At 46.3% G+C, this 24,306-nt stretch overlaps 1 protein-coding gene across 1 annotated transcript; it reads right to left on the bottom strand.

The window, feature by feature from the left end:
- Window positions 1-1,634: 1,634 nt before the first annotated feature.
- Window positions 1,635-4,139, bottom strand: NEU2 (neuraminidase 2). Its single transcript, XM_081486526.1, has 2 exons — window positions 3,939-4,139; window positions 1,635-2,573 (listed from the first exon to the last, which is right to left on the bottom strand). The coding sequence occupies exons 1-2, from the start codon at window positions 4,137-4,139 to the stop codon at window positions 1,635-1,637; spliced, it is 1,140 nt and encodes a 379-aa protein (XP_081342652.1).
- Window positions 4,140-24,306: the final 20,167 nt, after the last annotated feature.

Raw genomic sequence — 24,306 nt, 5'->3', positions numbered from 1 at the left:
TCTGTTCTTGAATTTCGTATAAATAAAATCATAAAGTGTGTACTCGAGTCAGTCTTCTTTTGCTCAACACAGCGTCTGAAAATCACCCATGCTGCTGTGTGTAGCGGTTCATTCTTTACTGTTGTGGTGTTGATCAGGAGCAGTCGAGTCTGACTCTTTGCACCCCCATGGGCTGCAGCACGCCAGGCCTCCCTGCCCTTCACCATCTCCTGGAGTTTGCGCAAACTCATGTTGGACACGAGTAAAGCAACTTGGCATGCGACCAGACAACCTCTGTGAAAGGAGAGCATTTATGAGAGTGATTTTTTCTTAAACTTTTGTATTGGGGTTTGTGTTGTTGTTTAGTCACTAAGTTGTATCCAACTCTTTGTGACCCCATGAGCTGCAACACACCAGGCTTCTCTGTCCTCCACTATCTCCCAGAGTTGCTCAAACTCATGTACATTGAGTCGATGATGCCAGCCAACCATCTCATCCTCTGCTACCCCCTTCTCCTCTTGCCCTCAATCTTCCCCAGCATCAGAGTCTTTTCCAATAAGTCGACTCTTCCCATCAGGTGGCCCAAGTTTTAAAGCTTCAGCATTAGTCCTTCCAGTGAATATTCAGGGTTGATTTCCTTTAGGACTGACTGGTTTGATCTCCTTGCAGTCCAAGGGATTCTCAAGAGTCTTCTCCAGCACCACAGTTTGAAAGCATCAGTTCTTCAGTGCTCAGCCTTCTTTATGGTCCAGCTCTCACATCCATACATGACTATTGGAAAAACCATAGCTGTGAATGTGACATTATTTGGAAAAGAGTCTTTGCAGATGTAGTTAAGTGAAGGATCATCCTGGATTGTTCAGGTGGGCCCTAAGTGTCCTTAAAAGATACAGAAAAAAAGCAAAGAGGAAGGAGGAGAGGGCCATGGGAAGATGGAGGCAGACCTGAAAGTGATGCAGCCACGAGCCAAGGGAGGCCCAGGGGTCTGGACGAGGCAGGGAAGGATGCGCCCTGTGCTCCCTTGAGGGGAGCACAGCCCCATGGACACCTTGATCTGGGGCTTTTAGCCTCCAGAACTGTGAGAGGGTAAATTCCTGTTGTTTTAAGCTTCTGAATTGGTGGTACTTTTTTACAGCGGCCCTGGGAAACTTACACAGTAATATAAGCCAGCTTACTCTTCCTAGAGCCTGCCTTACTCCCTGCAAAGCCGTGCTCACAATCCCTGCTCTAAAGCACTGAGGACACACAGAGAGACACACACAGACAGACACACGCACGTCTCTGCTAGTTTGCATCTTTGTCCCAGTCTGTGCCCAGGAACATGATGAGCTAAGAAGAAATGGGCTGGACTAGATAGTTCATGAAGACCTGCAGAAAACCTGGGCTGTGGGGGAGCAGGCAGGCTGACCCCAGGGGCCCCAAGAAGCCAGGTTCCTTCAGTTTCTGGGCTGAAAATAGAATCCTCTGGGGAGGCTGAGACAACGGAGGAGGAAAGGAGCCCGGCGGCAGACACACACTAGGCACACGTTTGGTCACACGTTCAAAAGAGGAAAACAAGAGGCCACCTCCCCAGTCCAGAGGGGCCTGGGCAGAAGAGAATCGCCAGCCCCTTGGTGGCCAAAGCCCTCGTGGGCAGCACCCAGAGGGCTCGCCGCTCACTGCGGCAAAAACTCAGCTGGGAAGGCTTGTTGCAGGGTGAACATGACAAAGACGATCTCCTCGTAATCGTCTGATTCATACAGACACCCAAACAGGGGTGACCCATCGGGGCCGGTGCCCATGCTCTGCAGGTCCGAGTAAGCGCAGCTCCCCGGGGCCAGCAGGGTGGGCTCCGACCAGGTTGAGGGCGTAGCGGGCCACCGGTTGAGGCACACACCCAGGTCAGATCTCTGCCGTGGGTCAGTTGGGTGGGTGTAGAGCAGCCACCAGTCCGGGGGTTTGGAGCCCGCGTGGGGGCTGGGGAAGCTGACGATGCTCCCTTGGCAGCCGTGGGGAGGCTCCACCAGCTTCCGCACCCGCTGAGTCTCCTCGAAATCCAGGCCATTGTTGGTGCTCTGGGCCTGGACCCTGGCTCGGAGGGGGCTTCTGGCGTTCAGATACACCACCCTCCGTTGCCCATCCCCGACTTCGGCCACCTGGCACTCCAGGGTGTTCTGGGCCACGAAGCTCCCTCTCGCCCACGTGCGCCCATGGTCGTGGCTAACCAAGCAGAAGGCAGAGGGGGAAGGCGCCTGCAGGGAGCGGGGGCTGCGGTAGGCGTAGGCCGGCACCACGAGGCTCCTGGTTGGGTTGCGCAGCTGCAGGCCGTGCCCGGGGCCCACCGCGAAAGTGGCCCAGTCCTTGTGGGCTGAGGCAATGACCGAGTCCGTGAGGTCCGTGGCGGGGCTCCAGGACCTGCCATGGTCCTGGCTAGTGACCTGGCACAGCCGTGTCACGTTGACCCTGGTCTGAAGCTGGTGATGCTCTGACACCTGCCCGGGGATGGCGATGAAGAAGAGGAAAATGGTGCCCGTGGCCTCATCATACAGGGGGCTTGGGTTCATGGACCGGTAGCCCTCCAGCTGGGCTTGGGAAACCGCCTCCTGAGAATGCCACTGCGGGAGAGGAGAGGAGAAGCATAACCCGGGGAGGGCCAGTGATCGTGGCAAGGGTGGTGCTCTGGGGGCGGGCGAGTTAGCGTGAAGGGTCGTGGAGGAGAACTCTTGGTCTAGCATTCATTCATCCTCACAACACTTCCCAGAGCAGGAGCCAGGGCTCCGCCTCACTCCCTCCAAGATGGCCCAACCCCACCCAATCCCTCCAGCACACATCCGGGACAACCATGACATGCTAGACCTCAAGTACAAAGATGATTCGGGCACCAGTCCTTCCCAGCTCCATCCTGGTTCCTTCAACTTAACAGCTCCAACCAGCTTCCCCTTCTTGAAAAGCAAAGCCTTAGGAATAACCAACGGTCTGCCAGCGGGGACCGAGCGTGACAATCACCTCCCATCTTTTATACATCATACTCTATTAATGCGGTCTACCAGGAGGCAGCACCATGGCCCTAGGACCCAGTGAGCTTCCATAATCTCTGAGTCTATGTCATAGATGCTGCCGCTCTGCTGTCTATCCCTGTTCATTAAGGCGAGAATACTGGAGTGGATTGCCATGGCTTCCTCCAGGGGATCTTCCCAACCCAGGGTTCGAACCTGCATCTCTTATGTCTCTTGCACCAGCAGGTGGGTTCTTTACCACTACCAGGGAAGCTCCTATTCATTAATAACCATCCCCCAATGAGTAAGTCTAAGGGCAGACACGTGCCGAGGGTCTAACACCCATAGTCTTATCTAACCCTAACCTCTAACTCCTGGGGCACAGGTAGTACTACCTCCATCCTACATCTGCAGACTGAGAGGCTTAGATAAGGTAGATGAGCCTCCCAAGGCCGTAGCTCTGGTTAGCCATGGAACAGGACATGAACCCAGGTCCCTCTGCTTCAAACCCATGCTCTAAGCAACCACAAGGAAACAATGACCACACAGTAAAGATAATAACAATATTAAATCCTTTATATGTGATAAGCCAGCCTTGGGGATCTTCATCAGACTTACTTATCTACGTGCTGGAACTTCAGGACCCAAGCAATCGCCCCAACAACCCACTCCAGGTTAATTTTACTCAGAGGATCACTACCTCCCAGGTAGGTGATGATGAGCTGGTCCCCCATCAGCATCTCAAGGATGTAGGGGAATCTTTCCAAAACCAGTTTCCCTGACTGACTTGTACCAAAGCAGATGCCGCCAGGCCAGCCGAAATTATTCTGGGTGAACCCGTGTGAGATCCAGGAGATCGCCTGGGGATACATTCTCTGTCCATCCCTGGTGATTCCTTGAGCTCTGTCCCCCAGACCTCAGCCATCTAAGGGTGGGCTGGTCCCCACAGGCCCAGCAGAGCGGCGGTAGCCCGTCCGGCCTTACCTGGACCTGGCAGGTGGACGTGTCGTAGCTTCCCCTGCGCAGGACAATGAGCTTGGCATGCTCATCCTTTTTGCTCATCCGCTCTTCCGCAAAGGCCAGCAGGGTCTTCTGCTGAGGCAGGTAGAGCAGAGCCGGGATCCTGTAGACGTGGGCTCCCAACTGGAACACCCTCTCCCTCTGCAGGACGGGGCAGGATGCCATGGCGCTGGAAAGGGCACAGGAAGAGATGAGTCCCTGGCAGTCCCGTCCTGAGATGCACCAGAGCCGCCCTCCCAAGCAGGTGCAGCTCCCCCTCGGGCCACCTGACCATGCTGGGGGCCTGTCCCCTCCCCACAGGGTTCATCCCCCGTTATTACTCGCCCAGCCCCTGTTCACTCACTCTCACATCCCTCCCATGGAGTTTGGCAGCACCTCTGTCCATGTGATGTTAGGAACGGCTATTTGAAAAAGTGTATTTTGTGTTGTATTTTTATTCCTGGTTGACAAACCTCCTCATAACAGATTTCTGATAACCTGCAGCTACTTTTGCCAGACCCAGCATATTCTTAATCAAACCTGAGCCCCTGGGGGGATGAGAGGAGGGCTGAGTGGCATTCTGCAACTGTCCAGCCACCACAAACTGACACATGTGAGCTTTATATAACTCCAGAGCCCCAGAAAGTTGTCTTCGAAAAAAAGGAGGTGTGGGGAGGGGGTGGGGAAAGTGAAAGTGTTAGTGGCTTAGTCTTGTCCGACTCTTTGCAACCCCATGGACTGTAGCCCAGCAGGCTCCTCTGTCCATGGAATTCTCCAGGCAAGAATACTGGGGTGGGTAGCCAGTCCCTTCTTCAGGGGGTCTCCCCAACCCAGGGATCGAACCCAGTTCTCCTGCATTGCAGGCAGACTCTTGACCATCTGAGCCACCAGGGAAGCCCGAGGGGTGGAGGGAAGTCTTGATTCTTAAGGTTCTCCTCTCCAGATTGCTGAGACTGCCCAGTTAACCCTCCATGTGGACTCCAACCCTGGGGAAGGGGCAGGGCGTTGGGAATGGAACGGAGAGGCCCCTGACAGCTCATTCAGGCTCAGGGGATCCTCCAGAGCTACAAGAAAATGAAACTTAAAAACAAGCATTTCAGGGGTCTTCCCTGGTGGTCTAGTGGCTAAGATTGCACGATTCCACTGTGAGGGGCACAGGTTTGATCCCTGGTCAGGGAACTAAGATCCCTCGTGCCATGAAGTCAGAAATGAAAAGTCAATAAATAAACATTTTAGGAAGTTTCCTTGTGGTCCCGTGGTTGGGACTTCACCTTCCAATACAGACAGTGCAGTTTCAACTGCTGGTCAGGGAGCTGAGATCCCACATGCCTCATGTCCAAAACCCAAAACATAAAAAAAAAAAATACAGAAGCAGTATTGTAATATGGGCTTCCCTGGTGGCTCAGTTGGTAAAGAATCTGCCTGCAGTTTAGGAGACCTGGGTTTGATCTCTGGATTCAGGAAGATCCCCTTGAGGAGGAAACGGCAACCCACTCCAGTATTCTTGCCTGGAGAATTCCATGGATAAAGGAGCCTGGGGAGCTACAGTTCACAGGGTTGTAAAAGTCAGACACAACTTAGAGACTAAACAACCACCACCAATATTATAACAAATTCAATAAAGACTTTAAAAATGATCCGCATTGAAAAAAAATCTTTAAAAAAATTAAAAAAAGCATTTGGCTAAAAAGCGTGTCTTCCCTGGTGGCTCAGATGGTAAAGAATCTGCCTGCAATGCAGAAGACCCAGGTTCAATCCCCGACCCGGGAAGATCCCCAGAGGAGGAAATGGCAACCCACTCCAGTATTCTTGCCTGGAGAATTCCATGGATGGGCCATAGGCTACAGTCCATGGCTACAGTCCATAGGACTGACATGTCTGAGTGACTAACACACGCGAAAAGTGTGGCAAGGGCCAAAGGGAACTTGGTGACCATGAATGACATGAACTCCATTGGTGCTGGGCCACCTGGGTCCCCTTCAGGGGGCTGAAGAGAACTTCCTCCTGGTCATACTCCAGGAAGGACTGTATTTGATGACTGGTCTGCCCAGAATATATAGACCTGATCCCCTTGTCCTGACTGATACCCTAAAGCATCCCAGCCCCAGGGCTGCCCATGGGCTGAGCCAGAATGTCCTTCAGATTCTCAGCCCAGCTTCTCCCTCTGCACAACCCCCACCATCCTCCCTTCCTTTCCACTGCACTGACCCCAGGAGGCTCCCCTATAAAAGTTCTGCATTGGAGCCTACTGTCTGGGGAGTCCCACCTATGATGTGAGTCTGGGGAGGGAAGTAGGAAGCTAGGTGAGGTCTAAGAGTCACATGGCCTCCTCTGTACACCCTTTACAGTTCAGTTCAGTTGCTCATTTGTGTCTGACTCTTTGCAAACCTGTGGACTGCAGCACGCCAGGCTTCTCTGTCTGCCACCAACTCTTGGAGCTTGCTCAAATACATGTCCATCGAGTCAGTGATGCCATCCAACCATCCCATCCTCTGTCGTCCCCTTCTCCTTCTGCCTTCAATCTTTCCCAGCATCAGAGTCTTTACCATTGAGTCAGTTTTTCGGTTCTTCGCATCAGGTGGCCAAAGTATTGGAGCTTCATCTTCAGCATCAGTCCTTCCAATGAATATTCAGGATTGATTTCCTTTAGGATTGATTGCTTTGATCTCCTTGCTCCCCAGGGAATCTCAAGAATCTTCTCCAACACCACAGTTCAAAAGCATCAATTCTTCAGCGCTCAGCTTTCTTTATGGTCCAACTCTCATATCCATACATGACTACTGGAAAAACCATAGTTTTGACTAGATGGACCTTTGTTGGCAAAGTAATGTCTGTGCTTGTTAATATGCTGTCTAGGTTGGTCATAGCTTTTCTTCCAAGGAGCAAGTGTCTTTTAATATCATGGCTGCAGTCACCATTTGCAGTGATTTTGCATCCCCACAAAATAAAGTCCATCACTATTTCCATTGTTTCCTCATCTCTTTGCCATGAAGTGATGGGACCAGATACCATCATCTTTGTTTTTTGAATGCTAAGTTTTAAGCCAAAAATTTCAGTCTCTTCTTTCACTGTCATCAAGAAGCTCTTTAGTTCCTCTTTGCTTTCTGCCATAAGGGTGATATCATCTGCATATCTGAGGTTATTGATATTTCTCCCAGAAATCTTGATTCCAGCTAGTGCTTCATCCAGCCCAGCATTTTACACGATGTGTTCTGCATATAAGTTAAATAAGCAGGGTAACAATATACAGCCTTGATGTACTCCTTTTCCAATTTTGAACCAGCCTGTTGTTCCATGTCCAGTTCTAACTGTTACTTCTTGACCTGCATACAGATCTCTTAGGAGGCAGGTAAAAGCAGTCTGGTATTCCCACCTCTTTAAGAATTTTCTGCAGTCTGTTGTGATCTACATAGTCAAAAGCTTTAGCCTGGTCAATGAAGTAGAAGGAGATGTTTTTATGGAATTCTCTTGCTTGCTTTTTCTATGATCCAACGGATGTTGGCAATTTGATCTTTGGTTCCTCTGCCTTCTCTGAGTCCAACTTGAACATCTAGAAGTTCTTGGTGCATGTACTGTTGAATCCTGGCTTGGAAAATTTTGAACATTACTTTACTAGCGTGTGAGATGAGTACAGTTGTGCGGTAGTTTGAACATTCTTTGGCATTGCCTTTCTTTGGGATTGAGATGAAAACTGACATTTTCCAGTCCTGTGGCCACTGCTGAGTTTTCCAAATTTGCTGGCATATTGAGTGCAGCACCTTCACAGCATCATCTTTTAGGATCTGAAACAGCTCAGCTGGAATTCCATCACCTCCACTAGCTTTGTTCGTAGTGATGCTTCCTAAGGCCTGCTTGACTTTGCACTCCAGGATGTCTGGCTCTAGGTGGGTAAACACACCATCGTGGTTATCTGGGTCATTCAGATCTTTTTTGTGTAGTTCTTCTGTGTATTCTTGTCACCTCTTCTTAACATCTTCTGCTTCTGTTAGGTCCCTACCATTTCTGTCCTTTATTGAGCCCATCTTTGCATGAAATGTTCCCTTGGTATCTCTACTTTTCTTGATGAGACCTCTAGTCTTTCCTATTCTATTGTTTTCCTCTGTTTCTTTGCATTGATCAGTTAGGAAGGCTTTCGTATCTCTCCTTGCTATTCTTTGGAACTCTGCATTCAGATGGGTGTATCTTTCCTTTTCTCCTTTACCTTTCGCTTCTCTTCTTTTCTCAGCTATTTGTAAGGCCTCCTCAGACAACCATTTTGCCTTTTGGCATTTCTTTTTCTTGGGAATGGTTTTGATCACAGCCTCCTGTACAGTGTTACAAACTTCCACCCATAGTTCTTTAGGCAGTCTGTCTATCAGATCTAATCCCTTGAATCTATTTGTCACTTCCGCTGTATAAATTGTAAGGGATTTGATTTAGGTTATATCTGAATGGTCTAGCAGTTTCCCCTACTTTCTCCAATTTTAGTCTGAATTTTGCAATAAGGAGTTCATGATCTAAGCCGCAGTCAGCTCCCAGTCTTGTTTTTGCTGACTGTATAGAGCTTCTGTTGCAAAGAATATAATGAATCTGATTTCAGTGTTGACCATCTGGTGATGTCCATGTGTAGAGTCATCTTTTGTGTTGTTGGAAGAGAGTGTTTTCTATGACCAGTGTGTTCTCTTGGCAAAACTCTGTTAGCCTTTTCCCTGCTTCATTTTGTTTTCCAAGGCCAAATTTGCCTGTTAATCCAGGTATTTCCTGACTTCCTACTTTTGCATTCCAGTCCCCTATGATGAAAAGGACATCTTTTTTGGTGTTAGTTCTAGAAGGTCTTGTCGGTCATCATAGAAATGTTCAGCTTCTTTGGTGTTAGTGGTTGGGGGGCATAGACTTGGATGACCATGATATTGAATAGTTTGCCTTGGAAATGAACAGAGATCATTCTGTCGTTTTTGAGATTGCACCCATGTATTGTATTTTGGACTCTTTTGCTAACTATGATGGCTGCTCCATTTCTTCTAAGGGATTCTTGCCCAGAGTAGTAGATGTAATGATCATCTGAGTTAAATTCACCCATTCTAGTCCATTTTAGTTCACTGATTCCTAAAATGTCGACGTTCACCCTTGCCATCTCCTATTTGATCACTTCCAATTTACCTTGATTCATGGACCTAACATTCCAGGTTTTTATGCAATATCGTTCTTTACAGCACTGGACTTCACTTCCATCACCAGTCACAGACTGGGTGTTGTTTTTGCTTTGGCTCAGCCTCTTCATTCTTTCTGGGGTTATTTCTCCACTCTTTTCCAGTAACATATTGGGCACCTACCAACCTGGGGAGTTCATCTTTCTGTGTCATATCCTTTCACCTTTTCATACTGTTCATAGGGTTCTCAAGGTAAAAAGACTGAAGTGGTTTGCCATTCCCTTCTCCAGTGGACCATGTTTTGTCAGAACTCTGCACCATGACCTGTACGTCTTGGGTGGCCCTGCAACACATGGCTCATAGTTCCATTGAGTTAGACAAGGTTATGATCCATGTGATCAGTTTGGTTAGTTTTCTGTGATTGCAGTTTTCATTCTGTCTGCCCTTTACACTTGCTTGCATTTTCTCTATCATGTACATGTATCATCTATTTAAAACTTAATTCAACATTTTTGAGAAAGAAATATAATCTATCATTATTTTACTCAATCCATTATGAATGTTATTGCTTGGACACGTGATTGCCTAAGAATATGTGATTGCCTAAACACGGGTGGAAGAACAGTCTTCATCATAAAATCTAGACCTGCAAAGGGTAGTCAAGAGAATGGGGCTTGTAATACATAATGGTGTTGCTAAGTTGAAACTTTATTAAGAAACCTAGATGGGAAAGAAATATAATTAAAAATAGAAATGAAAATCGAGTAGAAAGATGCAGTTCAACAGTGTCCTCTAGAAAATCGATCAAGGGTTTGTTTAAGCTCTTAGGTATTTACCTAGGAGAGGAATTGCTGGGTCAGGTGGTAATTCCGTGTTTAACTTTTTGAGGAGCTGCCAGACTGTTCTCACATCAGCTGCAACAGTTTACATTCCTACGAGCAATGTGTCAAGATTCTAATGCCTCCACGTCCTCATCAACACTGGCTATTGTGTCTTTTTTAATAACAGCCATGCCAGAGGGTGTGAAGTGGTACCCGATTGTGGTTTTGATTGGCATTTGATACAATGATGGCTAATGATGTTGAGCATCTCTGCATGTGCTTTTTGGCCATTGGAGCTGGACTTCAGCCTGGAGGCAATAGTAAGATTTCAAACTGCTTTAGACAAGGGAGTGATCTTACCTGATTTACTTTTTAGGAAATCCCTCTTTGGGCTTCGGGGGAAAAGGGACAGAAAGTGGGTCTATTATTTTCCAGGTGAGAGAGGAAAGCAGTAGAATGAATAGGATTGGGAGAGCAAACTGGGGGGGAGTTGAGAGTGACCAGTTTAAAGCAGTCTGAATTGATTTCTACAGCCTCTGTGACTGTTCTCTGGATTCCTCTTTCAGACCCTAATCTCCTCTAGGGCGGGGACAAATTGATTCATTCATATTGCAAAACTGTATTGTGTTCCTATCTTGCGCCTGCATTGTTCCAGAAACTTGGGATGTTTCGTGGATGAAACAGAGATCTCGGCCTTATGGAGTCTGTGTTCTAGCAGGGATGAGTGGGTTATTATTATTGCCTCAAACCAAATAGTCATCACTAGGGTTGAGACCTGTCCAAAGACCTGATGAGGATGGCCTTATGTGATCTCACTAACGGCTTGCTCTGTAAAAACCTGTGGGGCTGACGGTGACTCCCCTGTGTGAGAGATGTTGACGTGGAGTGGGAAGGCTGTGGACACATGCCAACCCCAGGCCCTACGGGCTGCTAGTGTAAGTATTTGTCATGTGTATATTTAGAACCAAAGCTGGCACAGGACGGGGCTTCCCAGATGGCACTAGTAGTAAAGAATCCACCTGTCAATGCAAGAGATGGGTTTGATCCCTGGGCTAGGAAGATCCCGTGGAATAGGCAGTGGCAACTCACTCCAGTGTTCTTGCCTGGAAAATTCCACAGACAGAGGAACCTGGAGGGCTACAGTCTATGGGGTTGCAAAGAGTCAGACTGAGCATGCATGCACCCTGGCACAGGACAGGGGAGTGGGGAGGGGAAAGGGGACCCCAGTGTCTGCTGAAGAAGTCTCTATCCTCAGCCACTCAGTGTGGGCCCCAACACACACACCCACCAGCAACACCAGTTCCCAAATGTAGTCACAACAGTAACAGCAAATACTTCAGTGGCTCTTCCAAAGTGCTAGACACTCTTTAAGTACCCTACAATAATTTTTAAATGTTTTGTAAATTGTATTTATAGACTCTATCACTTACAATACAAATTACAAGTATTCATTCATTTAATCCCCACAACTCCCCCATGACATAGGCACTATTATCAGCCCATTGTACAGATGAGGAAACTGAGCTCAGTCAATCCTCCAGTGTCTGAGCTGGAGCTACAAACACTTCTAACCCCATGCAATACTGCCTCCAAGAGGAGTTCTGGAAAATGCCATCTTCCTGCATCTTATGACATTTCCAGTGACGCTGCAGCACCCCGTGTAGTTAGCTGGCCCACTGGACCCTCTTCTGGGTCCAGATTAGCCTCAGACTGGCCTAGTGGGAAGAGAACTGAATCAACAGTCAAAAATTCAGAATCTGAATTTTTGGTAGGTGGTAGGTAGGAATTTTTGGTAGGAGTGGTAGGTCCACTCCTAACAGGTGTGCAAAAAAAGTGAAAGTGAAAGTCGCTCAGTCATGTCTGACTCTTTGCAACCCCATGGACTATACAGTCCATGGAATTCTCCAGCCCACTGTACTAAAGTGGGTAGCCTTTCCCTTCTCCAGTGGATCTTTCCAACCCAGGAATCAAACTGGGGTCTCCTGCATTGCAGGCAGATTCTTTACCAACTGAGTTATGTGCATCTTTGGGTAAAAACCCATCTCCCTGAGTTGTGTTGCCCTACCTGGCAACAAGGGAGCTGTAGGGATATCTCATGGTCCCACCATCTCCGGGGGGTGCCGAATGGGGACCTGACTCCTGGGGGAGGGGAAGGTCCTCAGCACAACCCAGTCTGACCTGTGGCATCAGGCAATCAGAGAGAGGACAGTGTTTGATGAAGTGTTCAAGAAGCTGCCATTTCAGAGGTCAAAAATAGAGGCATAGCAGCGATTCAGTTGGTCCCACCTGATGCTACCAGCCCTGCCATGGCTTGTGGCCTTGTGGGTGCTGAGCCCATAGCAAAGCACCTTATAAAGGACACTCACTTGTCTCCACATGGCATCTCAGAAGCAGGGCCGCTGAAAGCGGATAAGGGAGACAGCAGGTGGATTTGAGCCTGGATCTGCTGGATTCCAGAACCCGCGCCCCTAACACTAGGACTGCCCAGCAAAAGACCCACAGCCGGGACTCTGAGGCCTGAAAACCTTGCTCAGAAAGCCTTGCTCAATGGAGGGTTCCTGCCTGCCTCTCTCCCTCTCTCGTTGGGAACACAACCTCACAAACACCATCCAGATCCAGGGGCCCTGTCACCAGCATTCACCTACCCACTTTCAGAAGATGCTTTTGCAGTTTATAAAACCATACTAAGCCCCTTATGTGTGCCAAGAAACAGATGAACAGATGGATCCTAGTCCCTGCCCTCCAGGAGCCCAGAACAATGAGAGCCAGTAAATCTGGGGAGCAGGAGAGAGGACCCCGCAGCCTTCCCAGAGGAAGAGCTTTGACCTTGGGGCAGCTTGGGGTGGAACATTTGCCCCTGGCTACCATGTTGAAATAATGCCTCTCTCCAAAGCAGACAGATGTGGGCACCTCGTATGCCAACAACACTGGCAGAGCCAGGCAGTGGGGCAGGAGCCTGAAGCTTGGGCAGCCTCTCCCTAAAAAGACCCCATTTCTGCAAATCAAAACCACAACGAGGTACCATCTCACGCCAGTCAGAATAGCTGCTATCAAAAAGTCTCCAAACAATAAATGCTGGAGAGGGTGCGGAGAAAAAGGAACCCTCTTACACTGTTGGTGGGAATGCAAACTAGTACAGCCACTATGGAGAACAGTGTGGAGATGTCTTAAAACACTGGAAATAGAACTGCCATATGACCCAGCAATCCCACTGCTGGGCAGAACTGAAAGGAAACCAGAGGAAACCAGAATTGAAAGAGACACGTGTACCCCAATGTTCATCGCAGCACTGTTTACAACAGCCAGGACATGGAAGCACCTAGATGCCCGTCAGTAGACGAATGGATAAGGAAGCTGTGGTACATATACACAATGGACTATTACTCAGCCATTAAAAAGAATGCATTTGAATCAGTTCTAATGAGGTGGATGAAACTGGAGCCCATTATACAGAGCGAAGTAAGTCAGAAAGAAAAACACCAATACAGTATACTATCGCATATATATGGAATTTAGAAAGATGGAAACAATGACCCTATATACGAGACAGCAAAAGAGGCACAGATGTAAAAAACAGTCTTTTGGACTCTGTGGGAGAAGGCAAGGGTGGGATGATTTGAGAGGGTAGCGTTGAAACTATTATTATATTATCACATGTGTATATTATCACATGTGAAGTGGATTGCTGGTTCAGGTTCGATGCATGAGACAGGGTGCTCAGGGCTGGTGCACTGGGATGACCCAGAGGGATGGGATGGGGAGGGAGGTGGGAAAGGGGTTCTGGATGGGGGACACATGTGCTCCCGTGGCTGATTCATGTCAATATTTGGCAAAAACCACTACAATATTGTAAAATAATTAGCCTCCAATTAAAATAAATAAATAAATAAATAAATAAATAAATAAGACCCCATTTCCAGAGGACCCAACACCTCTGCTCAGGTCCAGCTTGCCAGGATTCCCATCCCAAAATGGGACATCTCTCCACACCCCCACCACTGAGCATTGATCTGGAAGTTCAGACTATCGATAAATCGAGGGCAGAATTAGAGGCTCTCCTGAGATGAGCCTTCTCCCCACGTTCCCCATCTGACATGTCCTCTGGACACCCTGAGGATAGAGTGGATGCCGTCATCTAGGGGTTGAGGGGCCATGAGCTGGCCGGTACTTTAAAATCGCCACAGCCTTCGGCATCCCCAAGGATCCCACCCTCACTCCATGATTACCTGGTACAGAAGAGCTCTGGCTTATGCCAACAAAGAAACAGTTGGGTTGACTCGTTGAGAAAGTTGTGCCTCGAGGAGCGTGTTCCAGTTTGGATCCCAAGGCTCTGAGTGGGAAGTCAGGTGTGTGAGCAGAGGCCGTGGGGATTCAGCTTCCAGAACAGGGCAGCTCTCCTATCCTCCAGCCTCACCTGGAGCCTCAAGTCCTCCTCTGTCGAGCTCGTGCCTATAAACACCTACGGGAGGCCAGGACCTCTCGCCCACTCACCTGCTCCCGGTGTGCAGGCCCAGCCTTGACCTAGTTAGGATGCTGCCTCTCATTAGTCAGGAAGCAATCTGTCTAGTTCTCTCCACAGTCTTGCTGAATCAGAATGAGCCACAGGAAGCCTGAGCCAAGCTCGTCCCTTGAATGAAACCAGGGCCCGGGAGGGTCTGGAAGGGCAGCAACAGGGAAGCGGAGGGGCTGGAGCTTGGGAGAACACAGCTCCCCTTCGGGCTCTGCAGCTGGGTGAGTAGGGCTTCCTGACCTCTTGGGACCTCAGTTTCCTCCTCTGAAAAATTAAAGCAAAAATAACACAGTGGGCTCCAAGCCACATGAGTGCAGACCATACACCTCAAGGGCTACTACCCCCCAGAATCCAGAGTGTTTCTGGATGGACCTAGAGGTTGTCAGACCATGTGAAGTCAGACAGAGAAAGACAAGTATCCTATGATATCGCTTATAATATTTTAAAAAGTGGTACAAATGAACTTATCCATAAAACAGAGTACAAAATAGAGTTACAAACATAGGGCACAAACTTACAGTTACCAAGGGGTAAGGGAGTGGTGAGGGATAAATTGGGAAATTAGGATTGACATATACACCCTACTATATATAAAATATAAAGTATCTAAGTATTAAGTCACTTCACTTGTGTCCAACTCCCTGGACTGCAGCCCGCCAGGCTCCTCTGTCCATGGGGATCTTCCAGACCCAGCAATCGAACCCATGTCTCTTGTCCCTTGGTAGCTCAGCTGGTAAAGAATCTGCAGTTGGTAAAGAATGCAGGAGACCCGAGTTGGATTCCTGGGTTGGGAAGATCTGCTGGAGAAGGGATAGGATACCCACTCCAGTATTATTGGGCCTCCCGGCTGGCTCAGACAGTAAAGAATCCGCCTACGATGTGAGAGACCTGGGTTCGATCCCTGGGTTGGGAAGATTCCCTGGAGAAGGGAATGGCTACCCACTCCAGTATTCTGGCCTGGAGAATTCCATGGACTGAATAGCCCATGGGGTCGCAAAGAGTTGGACACAACTGAGCAACTTTCACAGCTCATGTCTCCTGAATTGACAGGTGGGTTCTTTACCGTTAGCGCCACCTAGGAAGACATTTTAAAAAATGTGTATATATATATATATAGGTATAATACATAAACTTCATATAAATTATATAAAAATACCAATATATATTTATCAGTTCAGTTCAGTCGTTCAGTCATGTCCAACTCTTTTTGACCCATGGACTTCAGCACACCAGGCTTCCCTGTCCATCACCAACTCCCAGAGCTTACTCAATCTCATGTCCATCGAGTTGGTGATGCCATCCAACTATCTCATCCTCTGTTGTCCCCTTCTCCTCCCACCTTCAATCTTTCCCAGCATCAGGGTCTTTTCAAATGAGTCAGTTCTTCTCATCAGGTGACCAAAATATTGGAGTTTCAGCTTCAGCATCAGTCGTTCCAATGAATATTCAGGACTGATTTCCTTAGAATGGACAGGTTGGATCTCCTTGCAGTCCAAGGGACTCTCAAGAGTCTTCTCCAACACCACAGTTCAAAAGCATCAATTCTTCGGCACTCAGCCTTCTTTATAGTCCAACTCTCACATCTGTACACAACTACTGGAAAAACCATAGGTTTGACTGCTGCTGCTGCTGCTAAGTCACTTCGGTCGTGTCCAACTCTGTGCGACCCCATAGACAGCAGCTCACCAGGCTCCGCCGTCCCTGGGATTCTCCAGGCAAGAGTACTGGAGTGGGGTGCCATTGCCTTCTCAGTAGGTTTGACTAGATGCACCTTTGTTGACAAAGTAATGTCTCTGCTTTTTAATATGCTATCTAGGTTGGTCATAGCTTTCCTTCCAAGGACCAAGTGTCTTTTTATTTCATGGCTGCAGTCACCATATGCAGTTGATTTTGGAGCCCAAAACAATAAAGTCTGTCACTGTCTCCATTGTTTCCCCATGAATTTACCATGAAGTGATGGGATGGGATGCCATGATCTTAGTTTTCTGAATCCTGAGTTTTAAGCCAACTTTTTCACTCTCCTCTTTCACTTTCATCAAGGGGCTCTATAGCTCTTCTTTGCTTTCTGCCATAAGGATGTTATCATCTGCATATCTGAGGTTATTGATATTTCTCCCGGCAATCTTGATTCTAGCTTGTGCTTCATCCAGCCCAGTGCTTCTCATGATGTACTCTGCATATAAGTAAATAAGCAGGGTGACAATATACAGCCTTGACATACTCCTTTCCCTATTTGGAGCCAGTCTGTTGTTCCATGTCCGGTTCTAACTGTTGCTTCTTGACCTGCATATAGATTTCTCAGGAGTCAGGTCAGGTGGCCTGGTTTTCCTGTCTCTTGAAGAATTTTCCACAGATTGTTGTGATCCACACAGTCAAAGGCTTTGGCATAGTCAATAAAGCAGAAGGAAATGTTTTTCTGGAACTCTCTTGATTTTCAGATGATCCAACAGATGTTGGCAATTTGATCTCTGGTTCCTCTGCCTTCTCTAAATCCAGCTTCAACATCTGGAAGTTCTCGGTTCATATACCTTTGAAGCCTGGCTTGGAGAACTTTGAGCATTACTTTGCTAGTGTGTGAGATGAGTGCAATTGTGTGGTAGTCTGAACTTTCTTTGGCATTGTCTTTCCTTGGGATGGAATGAAAACTGACATTTTCCAGTCTTGTGGCCACTGCTGAGTTTTCCAAATTTGCTGGCATATTGAGTGCAGCACTTTAACAGCATCATCTCTGCATGTAATATATAAAATAGATAAGTAATAAGGACCTACTGTATAGCACAGGGAACTCTACTGAATACTCTGTAATAACCTATATGAGAAAAGAATCTAAAAATGATGGATATATGTAAGTGTATAACTGAGTCACTTTGCTTCACACCTGAAACTGACACAACACTGTAAATAAACCAGACTCCAGTGAAAAAAAATTTTTAGACAAAGAACATTTCCAATGCATCATTGATGAGCCATCAGTGCTTTTCATCAGTTGAGTGAATGGCTGGTGCCACCTTCCCAGGCAGAGCCGACGATGTGAGGATTACACATGAAAAGTCATCCACATCTCTTAGCCCAGCATCCGACATATGGCAGGGACCCGCTAGATGCTAGTGCCAGGCAAGGAGCCCTTTACTTCTGTACCCACCGTAACCAAGCCTAAGGCTCCATGGGCGGTGAAGATGAGTCATTTGCTGGCCCACAGCCAGAAGATATAACCTTTATCACCCCAGTTCATAACCATTGTTGGGGAGGCTGCAGGAATTAGAAATGTCAAAAGGTAGCCTCCTTCAGTTCCAAGTGCATTTCTTGCTTCAGTCTAGACCCGGGGTGAGGGCAGTCTCCGTAATGTGTTCCCCCTCCCTCCTCTGGACACAGTCCTTTCTCAGCATATTTAGCTCAGAGTCAAGTGCAGACACACCTTGTCACTTCTCTCCTGGGAGGTCAGCGCCCCCTGGATGATGGTTCTGGGCCCTCTTGTCCCTGCTCTGGTTTGTCTCTGAGGTGACCTCAGAGACACGGTCACTTGGCTTCAAAGTTTATCTTTGAAAGCTCCACCCAAAATCCAGCCCACATGAAGGCCCAGTGAGCTCCCACCTCCAGCTCTGACTCACACTCCACCGGACGTCCATGAATCCCCTTGAAGTGGATGCATTTACGTTCCTGTTTTTCTCCTGCTAATTCACTGGGCTGCAGAAGGGGTTCTTTTAAAGTGGGTTAAGTGCAGGAGTAATGACGCATTGCAGAAACTGTGACATATCAATAAAATGGGATATTGTTGCTTAGTCACTCAGTCATGTCTGACTCTTTTACTACCTCATGGACTGTAGCCTGCCAGGCTCTTCTGTCCATGGGATTCTCCAGGCAAGAATTCTGGAGTGGGTTGCCATTTCCTTCTCTAGGAGATCTTGCCAACCCAGGGATTAAAACTTCGTCTCTTGCACGGGCAGGTAGATTCTTTACCACTGAGCCACCAGGGAAGCCCAAGGCACCAATTAATTAAAATCATGCTTTGAAGACTAGACAATGAGTGAGAAAATGCTGGAATGGTGTAAAGTATAAAAAATAGGATACTTAACAGTATATAAGGTAGGATCCCACTTTTGTAAATGTGTATATTGTCCACTCAAAACTAATATTAAAAATAAACAAAAACCCTATGAAAAATATGTATTGATACACTGCCCAAACTTAGCATGGTACTTGGAATAAAATAGATATTTAGTAAATGTCTGTTGAATGTAAAATGAATAAATAAATATTGTCAGTAATTAATGTTGACCAGGAGGATGACAAATGATGTTTATTTACTTCCTTGTACTCTTTCAGGCACACATGAATTTTATTATTATGTTAAAAATAATGGTAAGTAATAAAGTGAAAGACTTTAAATGTGGCTGGATAATGCCTATTAACTTCATTCTGGCCAGATCATCAAGTAGGGAAATAGGCTTTCAAAAGGGCCTAAAGATTACCTATAAAAATGGACTTGACTCAGCATGCAAATTCAGCTTACATTTGACTCCAAAGGACTGACTGATGAAGGGTTCAAAAGTATTTGTTCACCACATCTTGTGGTAGCCAACACCACACTCACTTGGGAAGGAGATGGAGAGGAAGATCACAGAGATGCTCCCAGAGCTCCGAGGGCTTATTATTTATGTGGGGAAACAAGTCAAGCCCACAGGGAACAGAGGCCAGGGGAGACAGGGGCATGGTGGTGTCAGGCGGACAGTGATGGTGGCAGTGCTGAAGAGCGAGGGGAGAGGTGAGGCCAGGAGGAGCCTTGGAGACTTTCTGGGCCTGGGCTGGGCCAGGAGGAGGAGCGAAATGTACAAGGAGCTGGACCATCTCAGCAGGAGGGCACAGAGCGCCCAGTGGGTTCCTCCACTGGAGAAGGCGGGAGAGGATGCCTGGAGATGAGCTTGTATGGAGACAGTGGAGGGGGCACCAGGCGTGGCAGGGCCATCAGGGCTTTGAATGTAGTCTGCTTCCTTTCTGCTGGCTTTCGTGACTCTCCTCTATCCTTAATGCTCTGCAATCCCAGTATGGCTTGTCCAGGTGTGAATTTATTTACCTTGTCTAGGACTCAGCACACTTTTTCAAACTCAGAACGTGTGTCTTTCTTCAGTTCTGAAAATCTCTCAGTCATTCATGCTTTGAACGCTGCCTTTTTCCCACTCTCTCTTTTCTCCTTCAGAACAGCCTATTAAATGCAAATTGAGTTTTCTTGATTTAGTCTCCAAATGTCTTTTGACTTATTTTTCACATTTTTCATCTCTTTGCCTCCTGGTGCTTTATTCTGTGTGATTTTCTCGGATATACCTTCCAAATTACTAAATCTAAAATTGTGTCTAGCTAAGATTTTTTTAAATGCAATATTTTTTATTTCTGTGATTTCTACTTAGTTCTTTGAATTCACTTTTTTAAAAAATTAATTCCCTCAGCACTAAAAAGAAATGAACTAACAAGCCTTTGAAAAGACATGGAGGGACCTTAAATATATAATACTAAGTGAAAGCAGCCAGTCTGAAAAGGCTACATACTGTATAATTCCAACTATGTGACATTTGGGAAAAGGCACATTAAGGAGACAGTAAACAGTCCAGCGGTTGCCAGATTTCATGGAAATGGGGGTAGGTAATGAATAGGAGAGGCACGGATGATTTTTAGGGCAGTGAAAATACTCTGTATGATATCATATGATGGACATATGTCATTATTCATTTGTCCAAGCCTATACAAAACCAAAGGTGAATTATAATGCAAACTATGCACTTGGGGGTGATTATGACATGTCAATGCAGGTTCATCAACTCTAACAAAGGTCCTGCTCTGGGGGGTGGGGATGATGTTGATAATGGGGGAGGCTGTGCATGTATGGGAGCCAAAAGGCATATGGGAACTTTCTGTACTTTCCCCTGGATCTTGCTGTGAGCCTAAAACCGCTCTAAAAAGTAACATCTTAACTTTAAAAACATGATTTCTTATTCTTATTTTATAGATTTTATTCCTTTATCTCTTTAAGCACCTAAACATACTTATTTTTTAAGTCTTTTATATTCTAGTATTTCCGTTTCCTCATGGGTCAACTCTCTTATTGTTGTGGGATACTTTCCTTCATACTGGACTTCCCCAAATATTTTATGATTTTTGTGTGTGAGCTCACCCCCGATGGGAATGATCTTTCGGGTGTGTGGTGGAGTTGTTACACTAGTACCCCGATTGTGAACACCTTCCCTGGTTGTCCCCGTGTAAGTCTCAAGGGTTCATGGTTTCTCAACTTTCCTTCTCAGTTCCTGTCTTAGGCTCTCTGTCCTCTGTGAGTGGTGAAAGCTTGGGCTACAGGTGCAAGACCAAATTATCCTCAATTTCTAGAGAATTTTATTTCTATTCATGGCCTGTACATTTAAAAAAAATTTCTGAGCCATAATTTCTCTCTAAACCTCTTGCTGTGTTCAGGTCCAAAGGCTTTGATTCTTATCCCCCCATAGCTGTTAAATTAAAACAAGCATATCTCCTGGTCATGGAAGTACAGTCTCTAAAAAATGATCTGTGAAGGAGATATAGAATGACTTAAAAATAACTTATTTATCTAAGGCACTGGAGATGAAAGATTATTTCTCTTTCTTGCTCTTGGGACCAAATATATATTTATATCACATATATATGATTTTATCTTTTTTCTAGAATTTCTGAGTGTCTAGGAAATTTCATGTGATCTTGGACAAGCTATTAATTCTTAATGTCTACATGGCTGGCCTTCTCATCATAAGACTGTAATGATGACTAAACAAAATAATTCATGCAAAGTGCTTAGACTAAAACCTGGCCTGGGGCAGTCAATAAATATTATAATACTAATTCCTGCTTCAGCTCATTTCTTTTTCTTGACGAGACCTGGCCACTCACCTCTATATACTTCAAATATTTTTTTAAATAACCACAACTTTTTTTTAACCTCAAGCTTTTAAACTCCTCTCCCTTCCCCACCCCCAACAGCAAACTCAATACAGTAACTTATTAATCCTAAAAGAAAGCCTCTTAAAATGAATTAAACTTACTACACTTGAATATTCAACTTCTGCTAAAGTTTAATTATAACAATTACTTTAAAATAATTGGTTTATGATTATTAAATCCATGAATGATTTACCAAAAATTGTTGCCCAGAAATCTTACCCAGAAATCATGCAAAGATGGGAACAACAAAGGACAGAAATGGTATGGACCTAACAGAAGCAGAAGATATTAAGAAGAGGTGACAACAGTACACAGAAGAACTGTACAAAAAAGATCTTCACGACCCAGATAATCACGATGGTGTGATCACTCACCTAGAGCCAGACATCCTGGAATGTGAAGTCAAGTGGGCCTTAGGAAGCATCACTATGAACAAAGCTAGTGGAGGTGATGGAATTCCAGCTGAGCTATTTCAAATCCTGAAAGATGATGCTGTGAAAGTGCTGCACTCAATATGACAGCAAATTTGGAAAACTCAGCGGTGGCCACAGGACTGGAAAATGTCGTTTTCATTCTGATCCCAAAGAAAGGCAATGCCAAAGAATGCTCAAACTACTGCACAGTTGCACTCACCTCACAAGCTAGCAAAGTAATGCTCAAAATTCTCCAAGCCAGGCTTCAACAGTATGTGAACCAAGAACTTCCAGATTTAGAAAAGGCACAGGAACCAGAGATCAAATTGCCAACATCCACTGGATCATCAAAAAAGCAAGAGAGTTCCAGAAAAACATCTGCTTTTGCTTTATTGCCTATGCCAAAGCCTTTGACTATATGGACCATAGCAATCTGTGGAAAATTCTTCAAGAGATGGCAAAACCAGACCACCTGACATGCCTCCTGAGAAATCTGTATGCAGGTCAAGAAGCAACAGTTAGAACTGGACATGGACCAACAGACTGGTTCCAAATTTTGAAAGGAGTACTTCAAGGCTGTATATTGTCACCCTGCTTATTTATTCATATGCAGAGTACATCATGTGAAATGCCAGGCTGGATGAAGCACAAGCTGGAATCAAGGTTGCCGGGAGAAATATCAATAACCTCAAATATGCATAAGACACCACCCTTATAGCAGAAAGTGAAGAATAAGTAAAAAGCTTCTTGATGAAAATGAAAGAGGAGGGTGGAAAATTTGACTTAAACTCAACATTCAGAAAACTAAGATCATGGCATCCCGTCCCATTACTTCATGGGAAATAGATGGGGAAACAGTGGAAACAGTGAGAAACTTTTTTGGGGGGGCTCCAAAACCACTGCAGATGGTTACTGCAGCCGTGAAATTAAAAGACGTTTGCTCACCAGAAGAAAAGTTATGACCAACCTAGACAGCATATTAAAAAGCAGAGATATTACTTTGCCAACAAAGTTCTGTCAAGTCAAAGCTACGGTTTTTCCTGTAGTCATATATGGGTGTGAGAATTGGACTATAAAGAAAGCTGAGTGCAGAAGAATCGATGCTTTTGAAGTGTGTTGTTGGAGAAGACTCTTGAGAGTCCCTTGGACTGCAAGGAGATCCAACCAGTCCATCCTAAAGGAAATCAGTCCTGAATATTCACTGGAAGGACTGACATTGAAGCTGAAACTCCAATACTTTGGCCTCCTGATGCGAAGAACTGACTCAGTGGAAAAAACCCTGATGCTGGAAAAGATTGAAGGCAGGAGGAGAATGGGATGACAGAGGATGAGATGGTTGGATGTCCATCACCAACTCGACGGACATGAGTTTGAGTAAGCTCCGGGAGTTGGTGATGGACAGGGAAGCCTGGCGTGCTTCAGTCCATGGGGTTTCAAAGAGTCAGACACTACTGAGCGACTGAACTGAACTGATTTCCCAGAAAATACCACAAGAGCTCTGGTCTAGGGCATCACAGTTTTTGAAAGGGATTTCTCATTGTCTTAGTCCATTCAGGCTTTCTGTACACCATATACTGAGGGGCTTATAAGCAGCAAAAATTTATTTCTCACTGTCTGGAGGCTGGGAAGTTCAAGATCAAGGTACTGGTAGGTTTGATGTCTGGTGAGAACTCTCTTGGGCTTCCCAGGTGGCGCTAGTGGTCAAGAGCCCGCCTGCCATTGCAGGAGACATTAAGAGATGCAGATTTTCCCCCTGGGTCAGGAAGATCCCCTGGAGGAGGGCATGGCAGCCCACTCCAGTATTTTTGCCTGGAGAATCCCCATGGACAGGAGAGGCTGGCAGGCTACAGTCCATAAGGTTGCAAAGAGTCAGACACGATTGAAGCGATTTACATGCACAAGAGCCCTCCCCCTGGTTCACAGATGAACATGTTCTCTCTGCATCTCCCATAGTGGAGGTGGCGAGTGAGCTGTCCGGGATCCCTTTTTAAGGACACTTGGGTTCCTCACTGGTAGAACCCTCAGAACCTCAGCACCTCCCACAGACCCCATCTTCTATATCATCACAACGGGGAATTGTTTTCAACATATGAATTCGGGCTGGGGGTGGGGACATAGTCAATCTATGACACTCAGTTTCATCCCAAATACTTCCACAGTAGAGCAGTGGACAACTGTTAAAAAAAAAGAGTGAAGGATTTAAAGTGTGTTGAATTGGAAAACTACCAAGAAATAGATACAGAGCAATATGTACATACTGTGGTCCTGCCTAAGTAAAACAAAGTATATAGAGGTGTGTGTGTGTGTGTGTGTGTGTGTGTGTGTGTGTGTATGAGAGACAGAGGGAAATGGTATGTAAAGAGAACATTTCTAGAAGGATTCTGCAGGAAACTGTGAGCTGAGGTTATATAAAGTGTTTTGGAGCAGGGAAGTGACAGGTTCGGGACGGTACCCGCAGACTCGCATGGCATGCTGAGTGGATGCGCTGGAGAGGACTGGGAGGCACTGGGAGAGCCTGCAGCC

Source organism: Giraffa tippelskirchi, chromosome 5 (genome assembly GCF_054371585.1).
Source record: "Giraffa tippelskirchi isolate mGirTip1 chromosome 5, T2T-mGirTip1v1.2.pri, whole genome shotgun sequence".
In the NCBI taxonomy this organism is placed as follows: Eukaryota; Metazoa; Chordata; class Mammalia; order Artiodactyla; family Giraffidae; genus Giraffa; species Giraffa tippelskirchi.
The sequence above is the reverse complement of the archived record's forward strand: the minus strand, read 5'-3'. Positions and strand labels throughout refer to the sequence as shown.